Source organism: Neofelis nebulosa, chromosome 18 (assembly GCF_028018385.1).
Source record: "Neofelis nebulosa isolate mNeoNeb1 chromosome 18, mNeoNeb1.pri, whole genome shotgun sequence".
Lineage (NCBI taxonomy): Eukaryota > Metazoa > Chordata > Mammalia > Carnivora > Felidae > Neofelis > Neofelis nebulosa.
In genome coordinates this window covers 15,953,843-15,975,344 of record NC_080799.1, presented here as the reverse complement: position 1 = coordinate 15,975,344, position 21,502 = coordinate 15,953,843, and the positions used below count along the sequence as shown (strand labels likewise).

Here is a 21,502-nt window from a genome sequence, read left to right as displayed (position 1 = left end):
CCTTCTTACTGTTATACGGTTCCACGTGACTGACTTCACCCTTGGGGTAAAGCCATGAGAGAAAAGAGAAAAATTACAGGATTCCTCCCACATACTTAAGACCACAGGGGCCCCTTTTCTTCTTTTTCCAGACAGAGGCTTTTCTCTCAGAATTCAAGGTATCTCAAACCATGCCTGAGGTACAGCTCTCTTGCTTCCCTTTAGGCAAGACCAGGAGGGAAAAATTAAATGTGAAAACAAACTTGGTAGCTCCCACATTCTCCAACTCACATGGGTCCCTTTTACTCATCCTTTGGCCAGAAAGTGGGGCTTTTTTATTATCTCTTCCCATGGACAATTCCACAACTTACACCACCCTCAGTTCAAAAGAAGAAGGTAAAGGAGGAAAAACCCTCAGAAAATTCCACCGTTCTGGTTTTTATTCAAGTTTTGACCTTTCTTCTCTATCCACTGGCTATTTTTCCTTTTTAGGATCCTCAGGTAGTTGCTCTCTGTATTCTGTTCATTTTTTAGTTGTAATCAGTAGGGAAGAGAGAGAGAGGCTGGAATAGCCATATTGTATTCTGTCCAGGGCTAGAACTGACATTCATATTTTTAATGCCTTGGTCTTACAAGTGAATTGACAGTTAAGGATCCTCATACGTTTGAGAAAAGTCTCCAGTATGAGAGATGACACCAAGGAACTCAGAAGAAACTAAATGAAGCTGCCAAGAAGTAAACCTAAAATAAAAATCGATGGTTTTATCTCATTAGATCTAATAAGTGGTATCTTTAAACAAAGAAGATTCTATTTATGTAAATGAATAATCATAGGATAGGAGAGAACACTTAGAAATTAAACATATGGTAGCAGTAAATTTAATAAGTGAATTTAATAGAAGACTTGGAAGAGTTACATCATGTTAATCTCCAAGAAAATGGAGTAAAAGGAAAAAGAGATGGAAAATAAAAGAAAGGGGTAAAAAAAAAAAACAAAAAAACCCTAGAGGTTCAGTTTAAGAAGTCCACATTTGGCTAAGTGGTAATATGTGCAAAATTTCTGGCATTGAAAAACATGAATTTGTACATTCAAAGGGCCTACCAAGGACCCTTCAAAATGAACAACTTAAGACCTATATCAAGGCACATCCTTTGTGAAATTAAAAAAAATTTTTTAATGTATATTTATTATTGAGAGAGAGAGAGAGAGAGACAGACAGAGTATGAGCATGGGAAGGGGCAGAGACAGGAGAAGACACAGAATCCGAAGCAGGCTGCTGAGCTGTCAGCACAGAGCCCGATATGGGGCTTGAGCTCACCAACTGTGAGATCATGACCTGAGCCGAAGTCGGATGCTCAACTGACTGAGCCACCCAGGTGCCCCTGTGAAATTTTAGAACATCAGGATTAGGGGCACCTGGATGGCTCAGTTGGCTAAGCGTCCGACTTCGGCTCAGGTCATGATCTCACAGTTGGTGAGTTCGAGCCCCACATCAGGCAGGCTCTGTGCTGACAGCTCAGAGCCTGGAGCCTGCTTGGGATTCTGTGTCTCCTTCTCTCTCTGCTCCTCCCCCATTCGTGCTCTGTCTCTCTCTATCAAAAATAAATAAACTTTAAAAAGTTTTTTTAGATCAGTAGAATTAAAAAGAAGTTTCTTAAAAGTCTCATAAAGGAAGAAAAACGACATATTCAAGGGTCAGAACGGCAGCAGGTTTTTCAAGGACAATGGCTTTAAAACTCCTGAGGGAAAATTATTTTTAATTTATAATTATATACCCCCAAAACTACCAATCCACTCTGATGGTAGAAGAAAGATATTTTAAGACTCCACATCTCAGAAATGTTACCTCCAGTGTAATATTTTCTCAGGGAAGCTACTAAAAGATTGTTTCACCAAAACAAGTGATTAACCAAGGGCAAAAGGGAGATCTAAGAAAGGTTTGAGGTAGGGAAGAGATTGGAAGTTAGGATGACAGTCAGTATGTGTGTGTATGTGTAGAGAGAAGGAGAGGGAGATGGAATAAAAAAGCAAATGGGGTAAAATAACAGTAGGTGAGTCTTTCTAAAGAATATATGGGTGTTCTTTGTTCTATTTTTATTTTTGTGACTTCTTATAAGTTTGAAAATATTTCCAAATAAGTTTTTAAAAACTTAAAAAATAAAAAACATGTTAGGGTGTCAAAAAAAAGGGATAATATTGCTCAGAAGGATTTTGGAAAATTAATGATGGTGGCATAGAAAAAGAAAAAATAAGAATGAATTATTAACTCCAGGAAAAGCAATTTTTGCACAAAAAGAAATGTAATTATAGTTTTAATAGAATTTCTGATATAATATGTTACTGAAAAAAATGCATTTCCTATGGAATTGAACCTTAAAAATACCAAGACTAGGAATTTATTGCTTAAAAGTGACTTAACATCAAATAAAAGAAAATGGGAGTGGAGACTCCTGGAAATTAAGTTTAATACACTTGTGGGTAGTTTTCTATATGTAAATGATACTTTGATCAAAAGTACATTTAAAAAGTACATTTCCCAGGGCTTATGGGAAAACAAGGGATGGGGTGGACCATTCAAAACCTGTGTAAATGTAACCAGATGATGAAGAGAAAACAACAATAATCCTAATTAAAATACTGACAGAGTTCAAAGAGTTGTTAAATTTTACATAAATAAATAAAATATGGTCACTGTAAGACTTCACCTTGGGGGTGGAGGGAAGAAATGTGAAGGAAGCTTGCTGGCTGAGAATATAAGGAAGCGCCACAGCAGCTGAATTACGGAGACAACAGTAAAACAAAGATTGTGGAGAACCACACACTAAGCAATGTCATGAAAGCCAAAGGCCAGACCGTGGTATGGACTGTATTTCTCTGTGGCTTGCTGCATCATTGAATAGATTATCTGAAAAGATCATTTGAATGTGTATACAAAGAAATTTCTGGGTAAATACCAAAGAAACCACTAAAATGAGTTGAAAGTGCTTGCCTCTGAGAAGGGTGACTCCAAGATCAGAGAACTAATATCATGAAAACAAATTTAAAAAATCTTACCAAATGAGAATCCAAGTCTTCCATCAAGTTCCTCAGAAATTTTTATAGTAGTAATCACAAGTATTTTTTTCACATATGGTATTACCAGATACCATGCTAGGCCAATACAAGGATTGTCCCACTGTTGTGCATTTTCCAGGATCCATTTTTCCTTTTTAGTGGTTTTTGACCCTTTTGGGTTCTTGAGATAATGTGAAAAAACAGACCTTTCATCCTGAAAAAATTTTAAGTTTTGTTCCACACCTCGTGTCCACAGTGGCTTGGGAATGAGGCCCTTTCCTGGTACAAGCTGGTCATTTCCTCAAAAGAAACTTTGACAAAGATTTTCTAAACCCAGACATTAACTTCTTTGTTTCTCTGATTTTTGTGTTCCATTGTTATTTAGCTTTAACATCTGGATGAATGTAGATATTTATATGGTACCTTTTCCTCTGAAAAATTGTTACTAAATTGATGATGTATCATAACCCATGATTTTAGAATGAGAGAAATATCTTTTTTTTTTTTTTTTTTTTTTTTTTTAATCTTCACCCAGGGCCATCTTCCTCCCATGAACCATGCTGTTAACTCTCACAACAAAATGGTAGGAGAGGATGTTCTAGCTCTTGTTGAAGGGCCTCATCTTTGATTTGCTTGGACATTGGGCTTTACCTGAAACTTTACTATCAAGGGGGCTTGTTTCTGTCAGAGGAATGGGTGAAAAATTACCAGAGCAGTTGTAAGTGTTTGGGGTACCAGAAAAAAAAAAAAAATAGCAAACAAGCTTTATATGGCAAGAGGTGGAAGCAACCCAGTGTCCCTGAATGGACGAATGGATAAACAAAGTATGGTATACACAGAAAATGGCATATTAGTCAGCCTTTTATTTAAAAAGCAAAGAAATCGTGTCACATGCTACATGTATGAACCTTGAAGGAACTGCACTAAATAAGCAGTCACATAAAGCCAGGTACTGTGGGATTTCACTTATATGAGGTATCTAAAGTAAGGTAGTCAAATTCATAGAAACAAAATGAAAAGGTGGTTGCCAGGGACTGGGAGGAGAGAGAAAAGCAGAGTTGCTTCAGTTTTGCAAGATAAAAAGGTTCTGGAGATGTTTCACAACAATGCAAGCATATTTAACATTGCTGAACTGTGCACTTAGAGATGGTTAAGGTGGTCAATTTAATGTGTGTGTGTGTGTGTGTGTGTGTGTGTGTGTGTGTGTGTTACCACAATTAAAAAAAATAGGAGCGCCTGGGTGGCTCAGTTGGTTAAACATCCAACTTCGGCTTGGGTCATGATCTCGCAGTCCATGGGTTCAAGTCCCACATCAGGCTCTGTGCTGACAGCTCAGAGCCTGGAGCCTGCTTCAGATTCTGTATCTCCCTCTCTCTCTGCCCCTCCCCTGCTCCTGTTCTCTCTCTCTCTCTCTCAAAAATAAATAAACATTAAAAAAAAAAAAAAAAAGTTTAGTCTTAGTTGCAGCTTTGTTCAGATAGATCCCAAAGAAGGAATCCAGAAGGGTCTGATCTACAGATGCCCAGTTCCTTCTTGTAAACTGATCAGTCAAACAAGTTTTTGCTACCAGCCTAGCAAGAGATAAGTGAGGGAATGGGTCAAGAGGCAGGAAGTATTGCTGAAATGGAGGTCTCTCCATGTGGAAATTTGGTGATTAAATTTAGTACACATACTTAGAACTCAAATATCTATGTATTTGTTGTATAAAGAGAATTTTTCAATTGCTATTATTAAATTGTATTGTTAAAATATAATGGTAAAAGCAAAATCATCACACATTACAAAGTTTAAATACCAAAGAAAAAAGCAAATGATTTCCAATATATAAATAAGCAAATAAATAAAAGTCATCAGAAGTTTAAAACTTGTGAATGTAATCCTAAAATTTGTATGGGACCATAGAAGACCCCAGGGCACCCAGGTGGCTCAGTTGGTTAAGCACTTGAGTTCCGCTCAGGTCATGATCTTGCTGTTCATGAGTTTGAGCCCCACATTGGGCTCTCTGCTGTCAGCACTGAGCCCACTTCAGATCCTCTGTCTCCTTCTCTCTCTGTCCCCCAAAATAAATAAACATTAAAAAAATAATTTTAAAAAAAGACCCCAAATAGCCAAAGGAACCTTGAAAAAGAAAAACAAAACTGAAGGTGTCACAATTCAAGACTTTAAGGTACATTAGAAAGCTGTAGTGATCAAAACAGTATGGTACTGGATTAAGATAGACACATAGATCCATAGAACAGAAGACCCAGAAATAAACCCACAAATTACATGGTCAGTTTTTGACAAAGGAGGAAAAAATATACAATGGGGAAAAGACAGGTTCTTCAACAAATGGTGTTGGGAAAACTGGATAGCTACATGCAAAAGAATGAAACTGGACCACTTTCTTACACCATACACAAAAGTCAACTCAAAATGGATCAAAGAGCTACATGTGAGACCTGAAACTATAAAATTGTAGAAGAGAGCACAGGCAGTGATGTCTCTGACATCAGCTGTGGCAACATTTTTCTAGATAGGTCTTCTGAGGCAAGGTAAATAAAAGCAAAAATAAACTTCATCAAAATAAAAATCTTCTAAAAATAAAAAAAAAAATAAAAATCTTCTGCGCAACAAAGGAAACAGCCAACAAAACTAAAAGGCAACCTAATGAATGGGAGAAAATGTCTGCAAATGACATCAATAAAAGGTTAGTATCCAAAATAAATAAAGGATTTATACAACTCAACACCCAAGAAATAAATAATCCAATTTAAAAAATGAATAGAAGACATGAACAGACATTTCTCCAAAGAAGGAATACATATGGCCAACAGACACATGAAAAGATGCTTAACATCACTCATCAGGGAAGTGCAAATCAAAACTACAGTGAGATATCACTGTCAGAATGGCTAAAATAAAAAACACAAGAACCAGCTTTTGGCCAGGATGTGGGGAAAAAGGAACCCTCTTGCACAGTTGGTAGGAATGCAAACTGGTTCAGCCACTGTGGAAAACAGTATGGAGGTTCCTCAAAAAGTTAAAAATAGAACTGCCCTAAGATCCAGCAACTGCCCTACTGGGTATTTACCCAAAGAATACAAAAATAATAATTCAAAGGGATACACGTACCCCTATGTTTATAGCAGCATTACTTACAATAGCCAAGATAATGGAAGCAGCCCAAGTGTCCATCGACAGATGAGTGGATAAGGAAGATGTGGGGTGTGTGTGTGTGTGTGTGTGTGTGTGTGTGTGTGTGTGAAATGGAATATTACTCAGCCATAAAAAGGAATGAAATCTTGCCATTTGCAACATGAATGGGGCTAGAGAGTATAATGCTAAGCAAAATAGACCAGAGAAAGACAAATACTATATGATTTCACGCATGTAGAATTTAAGAAACAAAAAAAATGAGCAAAGGGAAAAAGACAAACCAAGAAACAGACTCTTAACTATAGAGAACAAACTGATTGTCAGAGGGAAGGCAGGGGGTGGGGGGGATTGGGCAAAATAGGTGATAGGGATTAAAGAGTACAGTTGTGATGAGCACTGGGTGATGTATGGAAGTGTTGTATCACTATATCGTACACTTGAAACTACTATAACACTGTATGTTAACTACACTGGAATTAAAATTAAAAACTTAGGGGCGCCTGGGTGGCGCAGTCGGTTAAGCATCCGACTTCAGTCAGGTCACGATCTCGCGGTCTGTGAGTTCGAGCCCCGCGTCAGGCTCTGGGCTGATGGCTCGGAGCCTGGAGCCTGTTTCCAATTCTGTGTGTCTCCCTCTCTCTCTGCCCCTTCCCCGTTCATGCTCTGTCTCTCTCTGTCCCAAAAATAAATAAAAAACGTTGAAAAAAAAAATTTTTTTTTTTAAATTAAAAACTTAATAAAAAATGACCAACAAGGGGTGCCTGGGTGGCTCAGTCGGTTAAGCATTCAACTTCAGCTCAGGTCATGATCTCGCAGTCTGTGAGTTCGAGCCCCACGTCAGGCTCTGTGCTGACCGCTGAGAACCTAGAGCCTGCTTCGGATTCTTCTGTCTTCCTCTGTCTCTGCCCCTCCCCTGCTTGTGCTCTGGTCTCTCTCTCTCTCTCTCAAAAATAAATAAACATTGGGGCGCCTGGGTGTCTTGGTCAGTTAAGCGTCTGACTTCGGGTTAGGTCATGATCTCACGGTTCATGAGTTTGAGCCCCGTGTCGGGCTCTGTGCTGACCGCTCAGAGCCTGGAGCCTGTTTCAGATTCTGTGTCTCCCTCTCTCTCTGCCCCTCCCCTGTTCATGCTCTGTCTCTCTCTGTCTCAAAAATAAATAAACGTTAAAAAAAATTTTTTTAAATAAATAAATAAATAAAAATTAAAATAAATTTTTTTTTAATGACCAAAAAGATCATCATTTAAAAAAAATGAGAACATTTTTTTTTCTCAATTGGTTAATATCCCACCTCCTTCCATAAATTACTTGGGGCAGGTCTGGGATAAGTAAAATAATAGAATTGTGATTATAGATGGGACAAGGAGAAAATGGTTAGAAACTAAGATAAAGCCAGGAATAAAGTTAGCACATAAAATGTATCTCATATAGTTCCATATAGCTTTTAGAAGTGGGGGAAAACTCAGTATTTTCAAATGTCCCAACTTGAAAAAAATTCACCAAGAAGTTTTTAAATTACAACCACCCTTAGCAGTTTTAAGGGTCATTTATGAAAATCTGTTCTCATTGACCTTTCCAAGGAAAATAATCTTACATAATGTCAGTCTACTTTGTGAGTTGACTTGCTAACACTTATTCCATCGTTCATCAAAGTTTATTAAACTTTATCATATTCAAGTAATTAAGTGATCGTTCTGTTTGGTTGAAAATGCTAGAATGTTGGGGCGCCTGGGTGGCGCAGTCGGTTAAGCGTCCGACTTCAGCCAGGTCACGATCTCGCGGTCCATGAGTTCAAGCCCCGCGTCAGGCTCTGGGCTGATGGCTCGGAGCCTGGAGCCTGTTTCCGATTCTGTGTCTCCCTCTCTCTCTGCCCCTCCCCCGTTCATGCTCTGTCTCTCTCTGTCCCAAAAATAAATAAAAAAAAAAATGTTGAAAAAAAAAATTTAAAAAAAAAAAAAAAAAAGAAAATGCTAGAATGTTAATTGTACTTTATAACTTAATGTGACGTAAGGGAAACGCCGTAGCACTGTGATCAGGAAGACCAGAGATCTAATTTTGGTTTTGAGGTTGGATTCCTACCTAGATAGCCAGGTACTTACTGCTTGTGGTAAAGAGGAGTGTGGATCGACAGGAAGGAACTAACAGAACTTAATTGGGGAGATGGGAAGACTCTCTGGTGTTGGAATGTTTGGGTTTTGTTTGTTCATTTGTTTGTTTAGGAAAGGTACTTAAATTCACCTTTCACACTATTAGTGAGTATACCAGAATTAGTATACCAGGACTACTCAGATGTATCCAGGAGTAGTCAGGTGTTCCATTCATCAAAATTACAGAAAAGTTGGGGCGCCTGCGTGGCTCAGTCGGTTAAGCGGCCAACTTCGGCTCAGGTCATGATTTCGTGGTCCATGAGTTCAAGCCCCGCGTTGGGCTCTGTGCTGACAGCTCAGAGCCTGGAGCCTGTTTCGGATTCTGTGTCTCCCTCTCTCTGACCCTCCCCTGTTCATGCTCTGTCTCTCTCTGTCTCAAAAATAAATAAACGTTAAAAAAAAATTTTTTTTAATTACAGAAAAGTTAAGATTTGTGCATTAAAATTTAAAAAATAACTAAAAATCATCATGAGTGGTGTGTGGGTAGAGGTGGAAATGAAACAAAAGAGGTTTAATTTTGAAGCTGGGTGATGAGATTACATGGATTGTTCTGTTAACTTTGCATCTGTACATTTAACGCGTTCCACAATAAAATGTTTCTTTAAAGCAACATTCTAGTCTACCATATTAGAAAATCAGAAGATATTTAGAATCCAGAAGTCAAGAAATAGCCATGTAAGCATATTATTTAGAAATGTGGAATTAAATAGGGAAAAAAGGTTAAAAGATATCAAAATGGTTGCCTCTGGGGGTCAGAACTGTGTGTGGAGAGGGCTGGAGTATGGGGTGTCTATTTTGTAAGACTTTCAGTGTTATTTGATTTTTAAACCTTATATACGTATTACTGTGATAAGCCAATATATTCATTCTATGGATTTCTGCATTGTTTTCAGGAAAAAGATCGACATGATCCTATGTGAATAATTAGAGATCAGTGTTTGGAATATGTAAAAATTCTGTTTGCCGGTTATAATTTTGGCAGTGTGCCCAATTATTTCCATTGCCAAAGGTGGTGATTTACATTTGAATTCCTACTTCAGATGAGTGGGGCTAAGAAGTTGATTGCATATAGTTTCTTCCGTCTGCTCTTGCTCTCCTGCAGTTTGTTTTTTACACAATAGTCAAGAGCGATCATAAATAAGCTTATATTACTCTCCTATTTTAAAGCCACTGAATGCCCTCCCATTGCAATTAGAATAAAATTCAAACTCTTCATCATGGCCTATAAACAAGGCCATAAATGATGTAAATGACTGGGTGCCTCATTCTCTTGCCATTCTTCCCTCATCCTGTGTCAGCCTTGATGGCCTTAGGACACTCATCGCTCATTCCTGCCTCAAGGCCTTTGTACTTGCTGTTCCTCTTGAGATTGGCTGCTTTTCATCATTCAGGATTTAATTCATTCAGGATTTTAGTTCCTGGAAAAGGCCATCTCTGACCATCTAGCTAGAATAGCTCCCTCGACCCCTTCTCCGTCTAGAGCTGAGTGGTACTGAGTGTGGTCCTCAGACTAGAAGCTTGAGCTGGGAGTTGTTTTGTTTTGTTTGGAAACACAGAGTCCTAGGCCCTAACACAGACCTGCTAAAGGAAAACCTGCATGTTAATGAGACCCCAAAGTGATCATATGCACTTTTAAATTTTCAGAAGCTCTGGTCTCGAATAATCTCCCGCCTCACTTTTCCCACATATCTGTTAATGGTTTCATCCGTTTCTGAAGATAACTTTGTCATTTGTTCACCTGTTCACTACTTCTCCTCCCTAAATGGAATAAGAGTTCCACAAGGGCACCACCTCTTCTGACTGGTTCTCTCCTGGATTCCAATGCCTGACCCATTATCTGCACCTAGAACATGCGCAATGAGTATTTGATGTGTGAAAGAATACAGAAACGTGGAGATTATTTTGTGTTCCTCAAAGTGTGTAACTCTGTACAGTAAAAATCTTCAGGCTCTCACTTGCTTGTAAAAAATATATATATTTTTAAAGTAGGGTGATGGGGGCTCCTGGGTGGCTCAGTCGGTTAAGCGTCCGACTTCGGCTCAGATCATGATTTTGCGGTTCATGAGTTCATGTCATGTGCTGACAGCTCAATGCCTGGAGGCTGCTTCAGATTCTGTGTCTCCCTCTCTTTCTGCCCTTCCCCACTCACGCTCTTTCTCTCTTTCTCTCAAAAATAAACATTAAAAAAATTTTAAAATAGTGTGACAAATAAAGAATCACTTATTTATCCTTGTCTTCAGGTAGTTTGTTTTCCAAACCAAAGTTTAGGTTTTATTGAGTGCTTTGCTATGGACTTAAAACCATTAGTGTTTTCTTTCTGGTATTTTAAAAAGCATGCTCGTAGTTAAAGTTATCTTCAAAAGTTTTCATCCGAAGTAAATGTTAGTTTGATATTTGAATCAAATTTTATTAGATCAGAAGTAATCTTTTTAAAAAATAGGAAAATATGATTCTGAAAATGCGAAGTGAAATGCAAAACTTGAGGTTAAACTGCAAATAAAAACAATGGAACAAATAGTATGTCAATTTTTTACTCTTGAGGTATATGTATGATTCTAGGAAGGGCCTATAGTTTCTGCTCTTGTTCTACATTTAAAGATGTGTTCCCAAGATACATTTCCTATTGCGTATCCTGGTGAAATTTGTCAGGAAGCAACACTGCAGTAGTCTACAGACTTTGAATGAAGAAATAGGGCAGCTTAAGTCAGTGGCTTTCGACGGGGGTGGTTTTGTCCCCCTCCAGGAACATTTGGCAATGGCTTAAGACATTTTTGGTTGTCGCAACTGGTGGGTTGTACTACTAGTACATCTAGTGGGCAGCGCCCAGGGATACTGCTGAACACCCTGTCATGCACTGAACCGCCCCCAACTGTAAAGAATTCTTTAGCCCAAAATGTGAGTGGTGCTGCTGCTAGGAGGCTCTGGCTTAAATTGAGAGAGCCCTTCCTCTGCAGATACTAATGCCATCAGAGAAAGAGTACTTTGAGGGTGCCTAGGTGGCTCAGTCAGTTAAGCGTCCAACTTTGGCTCAGGTCATGATCTTGCAGTTTGTGAGTTTGAGCCCCTCGTTGGGCTCTGTGCTGACAGCGCGGAGCCTGCTTGGGATTCCCTCTCTCTCTGTCCTTCCCTGCTCGTGCGTGTGTGCGCTCTCTCTCAAGATAAGTAAACATTTAAAAAGAAAAAGAGTACTTTATCCTACCTTTTGCATAAGAGAATATATAGAAATAGGCAACTTAGAGATTCAGATGGGTGTATTGGCATGGCATTCTCAAGTAATTTTATATTTTTAAAAATAGGAGGACTCAAAATAGGGTTATTGGTTTTCCTTATTTTACAGATGGGGTCGAGGATTTGGTCTTTTGGGTTCCATTTTTGGAAAGGATGGTGTATTAAACCAGCCAAACAGTGTCTTCGGACTTATATTTTATATACTACAATTATTACTTGGTAAGTATACAGCAATACAAAAATAAGTTTGTTTTGTTGTATTCCATTTAGTACTTTGTGTCTTTTCCCTGAAATGTCTTTACATTAAATAAAAGCATGTTAATGATAGAACCACTAGTTTGCAGTACATTTTTCTGTTGTGAAAATTTGGCTCCCTAAGATTTTGATGATGCTGATGCTGAACTTGGTATCTGTTGGTGTTTAATCAAGGATGGCAACATCCCATAGTGTCCAGAAAAACCAGTCCCAATCAGAGAACTTATTACTCCAGTCTTCCCTGGAAACTTTTTTTCTTATTACTTTATATACTGTGTGGTTACTTAAAACCATTACGCACTGAGAAAACATTAACAGTGAACCATGTGCATAATTTCATCACCTTTACACCTCCACTATTCCCATTGCTTTCTGTTCTTTTTACTTAATTTTATGTGAATCCTTATGTTGTTTCTCCTTTTCAGTTTTTTGTTGTTGTTGATAACAAGGTTTCAATTTTTTTGTGCTCTTTAACACTGTGGTGATCAACATCGTTTAAAGACCCCTTCACACACACCTCCCTCCTTGAATTAGTTCTGCAAAATAAATTTCCAAACATGAGATGGAGGAGTCAAAACACATAGATTTTTTTTTTTAATGTTTAAATTTCTAATTCAGTAGTTACAAAGTACAGCCATTATTACATTTTAATTTCCTTACATTGTCACTTTTGTTGATGGGATCCTGATAATAGTCCATTTCCATATTTGTTAGAAACATTTTCCTCATTCTTTTTCCTTTTTTATGTTAGTTTTGGTGAATTTTGATCATATGAAAATTTTTTATGTTTTTAGAGTTAAATCTATCCATTTTTATCTTTGGGCTTCAATTGTTAATATTCTGCCCTATTATCTGCCAGCTCTTTTCTGCTCTTCTGTCTAGCTGAAGTTGATTTGTTATGAGGCAAATTGTGAATCTAAGTTTTCTAAATATTCCTTATCAAGTTTGCCCTGTTCTATATCCTATAGAAATACAAAAATATACACAAGGATATGCACAGCAGTACAGTTTAAGATAGCAAAAGAATTGGAAGCGTTCAAACGTAATGGCTGAATAAATTAGGTTACCTCCATACTAGAAAATACTATGTAGCCATTTAAGGAAAAAGTAGGTCTACATGTATATTCTGGAAGGATCAAGACATAGGTTAGTGAAAAAAGTAAATTATAGTATAATAGATACAAGTTTATGTTATATATATGCATGTGAATGCATAGGAAAGGGTCTGGTGGTTGGAGGCCAGGAGTGAGATTTTTATTTTTTATTCCATTTATTTTTTCTGTTTGGATTTCTAAAGAAGAATCTATAAATCCAAACATATAAGCCAAAATTAAAATAGCCCAAAACATGCTTTTGACTATGTTAATTTTTGGAGATAGAGATGGAACAAATTTCTATTTATAATATTTGATTTGTGAATTTCCTTATATATATATTTTTAAATCATATGTATCCTATGTATCTTTTCTGTTCACAATTTTGTGCATTCACATGCATTTTTAATGTCTGGAGGCACATCGAAGGCATATGTGAGCACATTTAACAGTTTTCCAGAGCACATCATCTTCACTCCCTTCTAAGGTGTTTGAGAGACAGCATTTTTAATTTTTCCATAGGTAATACATTCATGAGTTCAAAAGTAAAAAAAAAAAAAATTAAAATGCTGTCCAGCGTAACGCCTACCTCACCCCTCATCCCCCTCTGCCCACTTCCTACTGCCTTTCATGCCCAACTGGTATCTGCTTATTGTTGCTGTAGAGTTTCGCAAGGCATATCCAAGAAAATACAAATATATCATCTTAATTTTCCTGCTTTTAAAATATAAAAGGCAGATGCTATACATACCGTTCTATATACTCTGCTTTCTTTTTTGCTTGACTAATACATTGATAGCAGTCCACTAAGTGTCTTCATCCTTCCTTACAGCTGCAAAATATTCCATTGTTTGATAGTACTGTCATTTATTTAGAGTTACAGCACATTGTAAATTCCACTGGGAATTGTATCCCAAGCCACCAGCCTACATTACGTTATGTTAGGACAGGTTTGGTACAATAGTACTTAACCAACAGCCAGTATTTATGGAGCATTCGAAGTGCTTTGTACCTATTAGCTCCTTTATTTATCTTTTTTTTTTTTTTTTTTTTTAACTAAGCTCTAAGCTCAACATGGGGCTTGAACTCACAACCCTGAGATCAAGAGTTGCACTCTCTACCAGCCAGGCGCCCCACCTATCAGCTCTTTTAATCCACACATCAGTATTAGGAGGTAAAAACGATTATTATCTCAAGGAAAAGAGTGATGGAGGAAGTAAATAACAGTTCGTATCATTCTGAAACTCACTTTCTTTTTAAAATTAATGTGGCAGCATTAATTTTTGAAGTTTTAGACATTTAGCATCGATGACGGTAGCAAACTGTTTAAGTAAAGGGCCAGACAGAAAGCCATCTAGGCTTTGCTGGCTGTCGCAGCTACTCAGCTCTACCACAGATGTTACCTAAATGAGTGAGTGTGACTGGGTTCCAGTCAGTCTTTATTTACAAAAGCAGGTGGCCAGGTTGGCCAGTCCCTCACTGTAAGTAATCCAATAGTATCTTAGTCTTGAAGAGTCTTATGAGAGGTCATACTTTAGTACTGACCAGTCCTGTGGGCAAGTCAGGCCTTTATGGTGAGACTATAGCCTCCAGGCAGCTTCTCATTCAACAGGAGGTGGGGATTTCAGCTCCTTAATTAACTTCTTCAAACCTCCTACCACCAATTATTTTTTCCTCTTTGTGTTTTCCTCGTCCGTTAGTTGTTGGGTAGGAGGGTAGTGTCAAATGCTCTAACTCCTCTGTCCTTGAGAATAAGCACACACGTTCTCATTTCCGTTAGCTGTGGGAAATTACAAAACAATACACGTGAGGATGTCAGCACCGAGAGCGCCCTGGTTTAGTGCACATAACTGCCTTTTTTCTTGATCTGCTTTGACCCACATGTGGCCGACTGGCCAAACGTGGTTTCCGTTATCTTCCAGGCTGAGCCCTTTCTGAAATGTTTACTACACTTTTTTTTCCCCTTCTTCAGCAGCATATTGGTATAATCATCTCCCATTTCGGATTTTTGATAAAATTTTTTTTTTTTTAATTTTTTTTTTTTCAACATTTTTTATTTATTTTTGGGACAGAGAGAGACAGAGCATGAACGGGGGAGGGGCAGAGAGAGAGGGAGACACAGAATCGGAAACAGGCTCCAGGCTCTGAGCCATCCACCCAGAGCCTGACGCGGGGCTCGAACTCACGGACCGCGAGATCGTGACCTGGCTGAAGTCGGACGCTTAACCGACTGCGCCACCCAGGCGCCCCTGATAAATTTGATCTACACATGGAAAGCAAATTTTACTTCCCACACATGGGGAGCCTCCAGTGCGAAGGCCAGGGGAAGCGTGTCCTGCTTGGGAGAGAAGGTTGCGGTCCTCACATTCCTTTATCCATTAGGAGGGGGTGAGACTGTCAATTTTACAGACTGGCTCATTGCATAATGTGATTACAAGACTGCATATTTTCTTTGCATGACTTAACTAAAGCTAGTTTATGGTAGAAGTGATACTTCACCTAGAATACTGACACATCAAAAACACTGCAGCTATAAAACTGGTATTCTGGGGGCGCCTGGGTGGCGCAGTCGGTTAAGCGTCCGACTTCAGCCAGGTCACGATCTCGCGGTCCGTGAGTTCGAGCCCCGCGTCAGGCTCTGGGCCGATGGCTCGGAGCCTGGAGCCTGTTTCCGATTCTGTGTCTCCCTCTCTCTCTGCCCCTCCCCCGTTCATGCTCTGTCTCTCTCTGTCCCAAAAATAAAAAATAAAAAATGTTGAAAACTGGTATTCTGTGTGCAAAAGTCACCCTGCATAATCTTAATAAAATAGATGAGTAACTTTCGTTCTCAGATTCCATAGCATTTTGCAGTAAAATCAGTATTGCCACGCTGCAGCAAATCATGGAGTGCTAGCTTTTAACTCAGAAACTTTCTCGCCATTGTCAAGGACTGATGGAGCCACACGTCTCTTTCTCTTGCAGGCATGACAGCAAGTGCAGTCGCAGCTTTAATCCTCATGACGTCCTCCATCGTGTCTGTGGTGGGGTCATTGTACCTGGCCTACATTCTGTACTTTGTGCTGAAGGAGTTTTGCATCATCTGTGTCATCACATATGTGCTGAACTTCATTCTTCTTATCATCAACTACAAACGACTAGTTTATTTGAATGAGGCCTGGAAACGGCAGCTGCAGCCTAAGCAAGACTGACAGCCTGACCAGCTCCGGACTGACGGCCTGAAGTTCCCTTTTCCATTAAGTTTATTTTGCAGCGTTTTTTTGTTTGTTTGTTTGTTTTTTGTTTTTTAATTCTTCACAACAGACACTTTCCCTGAGAATCTTAAACTGATTTTATAAAATCCTATAAATTAGAAGGGGCCCTAGCTATTTTGTGTCAATCTTCATTTTAAATATGGATACAAAAAAAAAAAAAAAAAAGGATATGCCGAGCCAATCAAAGACAAGCTTTAACTTTACTTTGAAAATGTTTCTGAAATAATAAAATGTAGCCCTAGCCCCCTGCCCTTGATTGTAAAGTGAGCAACCATTGCTAGTAATTCTCTAATGTGTATAAATTCAATTTCAGGTATAACAAATGTGATCATGACATGAAAATATTTTAGAATAGATACTGTATTAAATATTGCCATGTTTACAATATGTAATATGTTTTTAGCCGATGGATTTAAACATGTAGATTCAACTAGAATCCATTTATGTGATATTTGTAAATAAAGGTAGAAATATTGGATCCATCCCTGCAGAACTTACTGTACAGTTTAGTTGAAGTGTAGCGATGAAGAATTGTCAGCTCAACGTTGACCGAAGAAATAGTGAAAATAGTAAGTCCATACAGAGCATCTTGTGAAAAGTACTGACAGCTGTGGGTCCAGCACTGACAGCAAAAATAATAGGGTAGTTGGTTCCCTTTCATCTCCTTCCTCAGAAAGGAAGAAACTAAATTTGGACATTCAAGTCAAGCCTGTGTCTAGTCATAAAACTGGATTGATTATAACCTTACCAAAATGAGTCATGTGACCAGACCTTCACATCCAAGGCCTTCAGGACACTAAAAATGGGGAAATGGGTAGATTTCTTTGGAGAAAAGCTGGAAATATTAACATGGCATTTTTAGGAAAAGTCTCTTACAGCAGTTGAATTTTCATGCAGATATTCTTCCTTAACATCGGTGCCAGTCGACCAAACAGTATTAGGACCTTGAAATAACCAGTATAAGCCCAGTTGCTCCAGAGTAGGATTGCTCTTGGGTAGCTCTGTAGTATTTCCTGTTTAATTCTGCACTAATTGGATGTCTAGTTTCTAATTGTTTTAGAGTCCATACTAGATTTGTAAATTTTAGGGCTGACACGCTGCTCAGTTTGCATAACCGGGAGTAGTACGGGTAGAAATATCTGAAGGTAAAATACACTAATGGTGTCACTACTCCTTCTAGTAACTACGCAATGCATAGGTTTTAAGAGTGATTTGAATAAACCCAAATGAAAGTGTGACAGTATGTTTCTATGGTTAACACCTTATATCAGAATGTTAAAAGTGCCTTCTGTCTTAAATCTCAAACCAAATATTTTGTGTGTTGAACTTGGGCAGAAGTGTCCTTCCTTCCTCTTACCATGAAGTAGAAAGCCTGCATCAGTCTATAAAAAGGTTCTGTACAATCATTTTGTTCCTTAGATTGAGAAGTAGTAGCAATGTTTTTGCTTCCAGTTAGATTAATCATTATGTTAAAAATAGACCAGTGACTTTTCTTTAATAAGCCTTCTTTTTGAAGGGAGGGGACAGGCTCTGCTCTGTAAACCGTACTGTGTAGAGTCAGCAACTGTTCAGCAGTTTCCAACTAACTGTCCTAATTGATGCAATGTATTTTTCTGGCCCAAGGCAGGTATAAAATCTGAATTGTAATGAACTTCCAACGGGTTTTAACAGGTTTTGTGAAAGTTGAATTCAGATTTCAAGGCTGTTTTCCCATGAATGTGAATATTTCAATGCCTGTTTTATTATGTGTGTATTGTTCTTGTTTCTAGTTAAAGAACTCTAGAAAGCATTGATCGGATGTCTGGTGTTTGTGGAGAAACAAGTCGTAATGTTGGAGAACTTGTACAATGAGGTCACCTTATCGCAGTGCTTCCCGGTCTGCCAGGCAGTTTGCTGCTTCTTTCTTCTAGGCTAGAATGGAAAAGGTTAACAGTGAAGACTTCTGTGGTATATATAACACTGGTTGTGCTAAATAAGTTCCTCATGTCCCAATTTCAAACGGATTTTCATCATATTTGGTATCAATCAGCAGAGTATAGTTAAAGCTTGTCTTGATGTTGTGTTCTTGCAAATGTCAACTCTCATGTGATAAAACGTAAAAACGTTCAGCCAGACCCTTCAAGATTTTCCTTTGCTTTCCTAAGCCTTGGGGGAAACACCACTGTTTCAGTTGTACAAAAATTTTTTGCCACATTCCTATGAGCCCAGTAGAATTAATCTCTTTGTTTTCTCACTGAGTGATGAAGGTGTGCCGCCTGAAGTAACAGCAGGGTAATGCCAGTATGTCAGTAAGTAACAGGACCCCAGTGGGTGCTGGGATATTTTTGCCCTGGAAGAATTTAGGCTCCCCTCTACATCCTCTCTTCCACTCCAAGAAGGAGAAAACACCATGCTATAAAATTTGAGGATCGTTACGACTTTTTGAGACTATTTAAAACACTGCGACATTACCAGCCACCGACATTGAAGAACAAACTGCGGGGGGGAAGGGAGAATTGGATTTCTGTTTTTTGCAGTTACTCCATGCTTCTTGGTTTTGGGAATAAGTTCTTTGTAACAAATGAAGCCTCTTATTTACTGTGTAGTCATAGCATTTGAAGAAATGAGAGAAGCTGTGGTTAAATAAATTCTAGGTGATTTGGAGGATTTCATTCAGTTTTGCATTTCAGCTAGGTGCTTTCCAGGAAGGTAAACTGGTGAAATAACTCAGGTTTAACTAGCTGTGTGCCAGGAATTACTTTTCCTTTATGTATGTCACCTCTCTTTAAATCTATTACTTTTAAAGATGTTGAAAGCATTGACTGTTTCATACAGAGATCTGCCATTTGGTACAAGAGATCTTTGGACCCTACTAAGTAGGATATAGGACCAAGACTACAGTGAAATTAAATCTAATTAAACCTAAATTGTTGGCTTTTGTTTGTATTTCATTTATATCTTTAAGATTATCAGCAAAAGTGCAAAGTAATCTTCAGCAATTGCTTTGTAACTGAGATTAGAACCACTGCTTAACGTGAGTGAATGCTGACAGACCTTGTCTTAAAAATCTCTATTGGACAAATGCCAACAAGAAATTCACTATCATTATTGGCAACCTATTGGGAAGGAATACCTAACCTGCAACCTTTGTCCTCATGGGTTTTCCCCCGAGATATAAGCATTGGTGGAACATTTCTATTCAGACATTTTAGGCAGCACTAATGATTCCTAATCTGTGAGAACTACCCTTCAATCAAACAAAAGGGGCAGGGGTGGGAATCCAGGCTACTTGGTTTTTTTGTTTGTTTGTTTTTTACAAATAATTAGCCCAGAAAAGGTGAAATGTTTTGTTATAAAACTGTATTAAGCATGGCCTAAGTATTAGGTGTATGACCTGTATAGTATGTTCCATCGAAAATATTTATTACTAGTGCTTTCAGCTCTGGAGTAAACATTCATTTAAAGTGGAGTTCACTGGGCAGACTTCCCCTTTAATATAGATAGAAATATTCTTTACCAGAGATTTAGGACACAGTTTTGCTAACTGGTAAAAACAAATGTAAATATGTAAGAATGTTTATTTGTTGCACATAACTTTTTTGGTATAAAATAAATGTAGACGTTACCTGTGGAAGCTGTACGGCCATCCTTCTTACACTGCAGTATTACATTTCAAACAAAAAGCTGCAATGAATCCAGTCTTCCTACAAACTATTCTTGAAGCTGATACTGTAACTTCGTTTCTACAGGTGTCCTGAGTTGATTCTTTTTCCCTTAAATTAGATGTAATTTATAGAAGACACAGGCAGAAATCTTAAGAGATTCCAGTACTGGAATGCGTGTGGGCTCATGATATATACGGCTGTCAAGAATTCATGAGAAAGGAATTAGTGCTTAGAGTTCTATAAGCACATGCACGTGCTGATCAGATCTTGCCCACGGCTTTACTTCAGCTCCCCCTGAATGCTCCACTCAGTCCCCTAAAAAGGTAACATCTGCAAGGAAGATGAATCCATTTAAAATATAGTTCAGCCATATTTTATTGAATACAACAAACGCGTTCTCTAGAACCTCAGGATTTAGGAAATGGACCTTACCACTAACTTGTAAAACATTTAAGTGTTTAATTTTTTTTTAATGTTGTTAAGTGAAGAGTTCTGTGTTATTCCTTGACATTAAATGGAACGCAAAATTTGATTTCCTTCAAGGAACTTAAGTTCAGTGGTAACAAAACAAGCATGTAACCCCCAGAACCCCTAACTTCATATCTGAACCAACAACACCTGCATTTCTTAAAAGTGGCCTAAAGATGGCCACTAAAAGAAGGTTCAGTTATCTTCACTGTCTTTCCTGGAGTTTGGAAAGAAAGGATACAAATGGGTATGTGTTGAGACATGTGAATCAACCACAAGTGAAGTGAATCAAGTTCTGTATTAAGAACTGCTTTGGTTCATGGTCCTCCATTTGACTGGACACCAAAGGGAGCCTTTTTCCAAACCATTGAGCTTTATTTATTTTTTAACGTTTATTTATTTTTGAGAGAGACAGAGCATGACCAGGGGAGGGTCAGAGAGAGAGGGAGACCATGCTGACGTCACAGAGCCCAATGCGGGGCTCAAACCCACGAACTGTGAGATCATGACCTGAGCTGAAGTCGGACACTCAACTGGACATGAGCCACCCAGATGCCCCTTTTTTTAAATGTTTATTTATATTTCAGAGAGAGAGAGCAGGAGAGGGACAAAGAGAGGTGGGGAACAGAGGAACTGAAGCAGGCCCTGTGCTGACGGCAGAGAGCCCAATGCGGGGTTCAAACTCCCAAATCATGAGATCATGACCTGAGCCAAAGTCAGACATTGACTGACTGAGCCACCCAGGCGCCCCCACAGCATTGAGCTTTAAACCAGGACCGATACTGCCATCTTGGAATAATGTACCTTACTTGCCTTAACGGAGCCTCTGGAAGAGGAGGAGGAGTGATTCCATAAGGAATAAGACCATCCTCTAGGAGCAAGACAGGTGGCATCATCCAAAAGGACAAAGCCCTAGACTACTTGTCTGTAGGCCTGACCTCTTTAAGAGGGTCTCGTCACATTCAGTGGAGTCAGATATGAAGGGACTAATGGGCCTTTATGCTCCTCTGTCCATTTCTGTCAAGACTAGACTATGGCTGGGGTTGGAATAATGTCCTGGAAGAACTGGTAAGCTCTGAGCTCCCTTCTGATCCAGACATTCTTCATCTCTTACCTTTCTTATGCTTATTTGTCAGCTTAACTTGGTGGAAATTGGTACACAGACCTTGTTGATTATTCCAGTAACATCGCTTTCTGTAAATTCACTGGGACGTGAGCTCATCTGTGAAGCTGAAGAAGCAGTC

The 21,502-nt window shown here is 38.6% G+C and overlaps 1 protein-coding gene across 1 annotated transcript in view; it reads left to right on the top strand.

The window, feature by feature from the left end:
• Positions 1-19,759, top strand: part of VKORC1L1 (vitamin K epoxide reductase complex subunit 1 like 1) — a 65,645-nt gene extending 45,886 nt beyond the window's left edge. The window contains exons 2-3 of the mRNA XM_058711437.1: positions 11,656-11,765; positions 15,857-19,759. Of these exons, the coding sequence (XP_058567420.1) occupies positions 11,656-11,765; positions 15,857-16,083 (337 nt within the window). The 3' untranslated portion in view covers positions 16,084-19,759. The remainder of the gene's footprint in view (positions 1-11,655; positions 11,766-15,856) is intronic.
• The last annotated feature ends 1,743 nt before the right edge of the window (positions 19,760-21,502 follow it).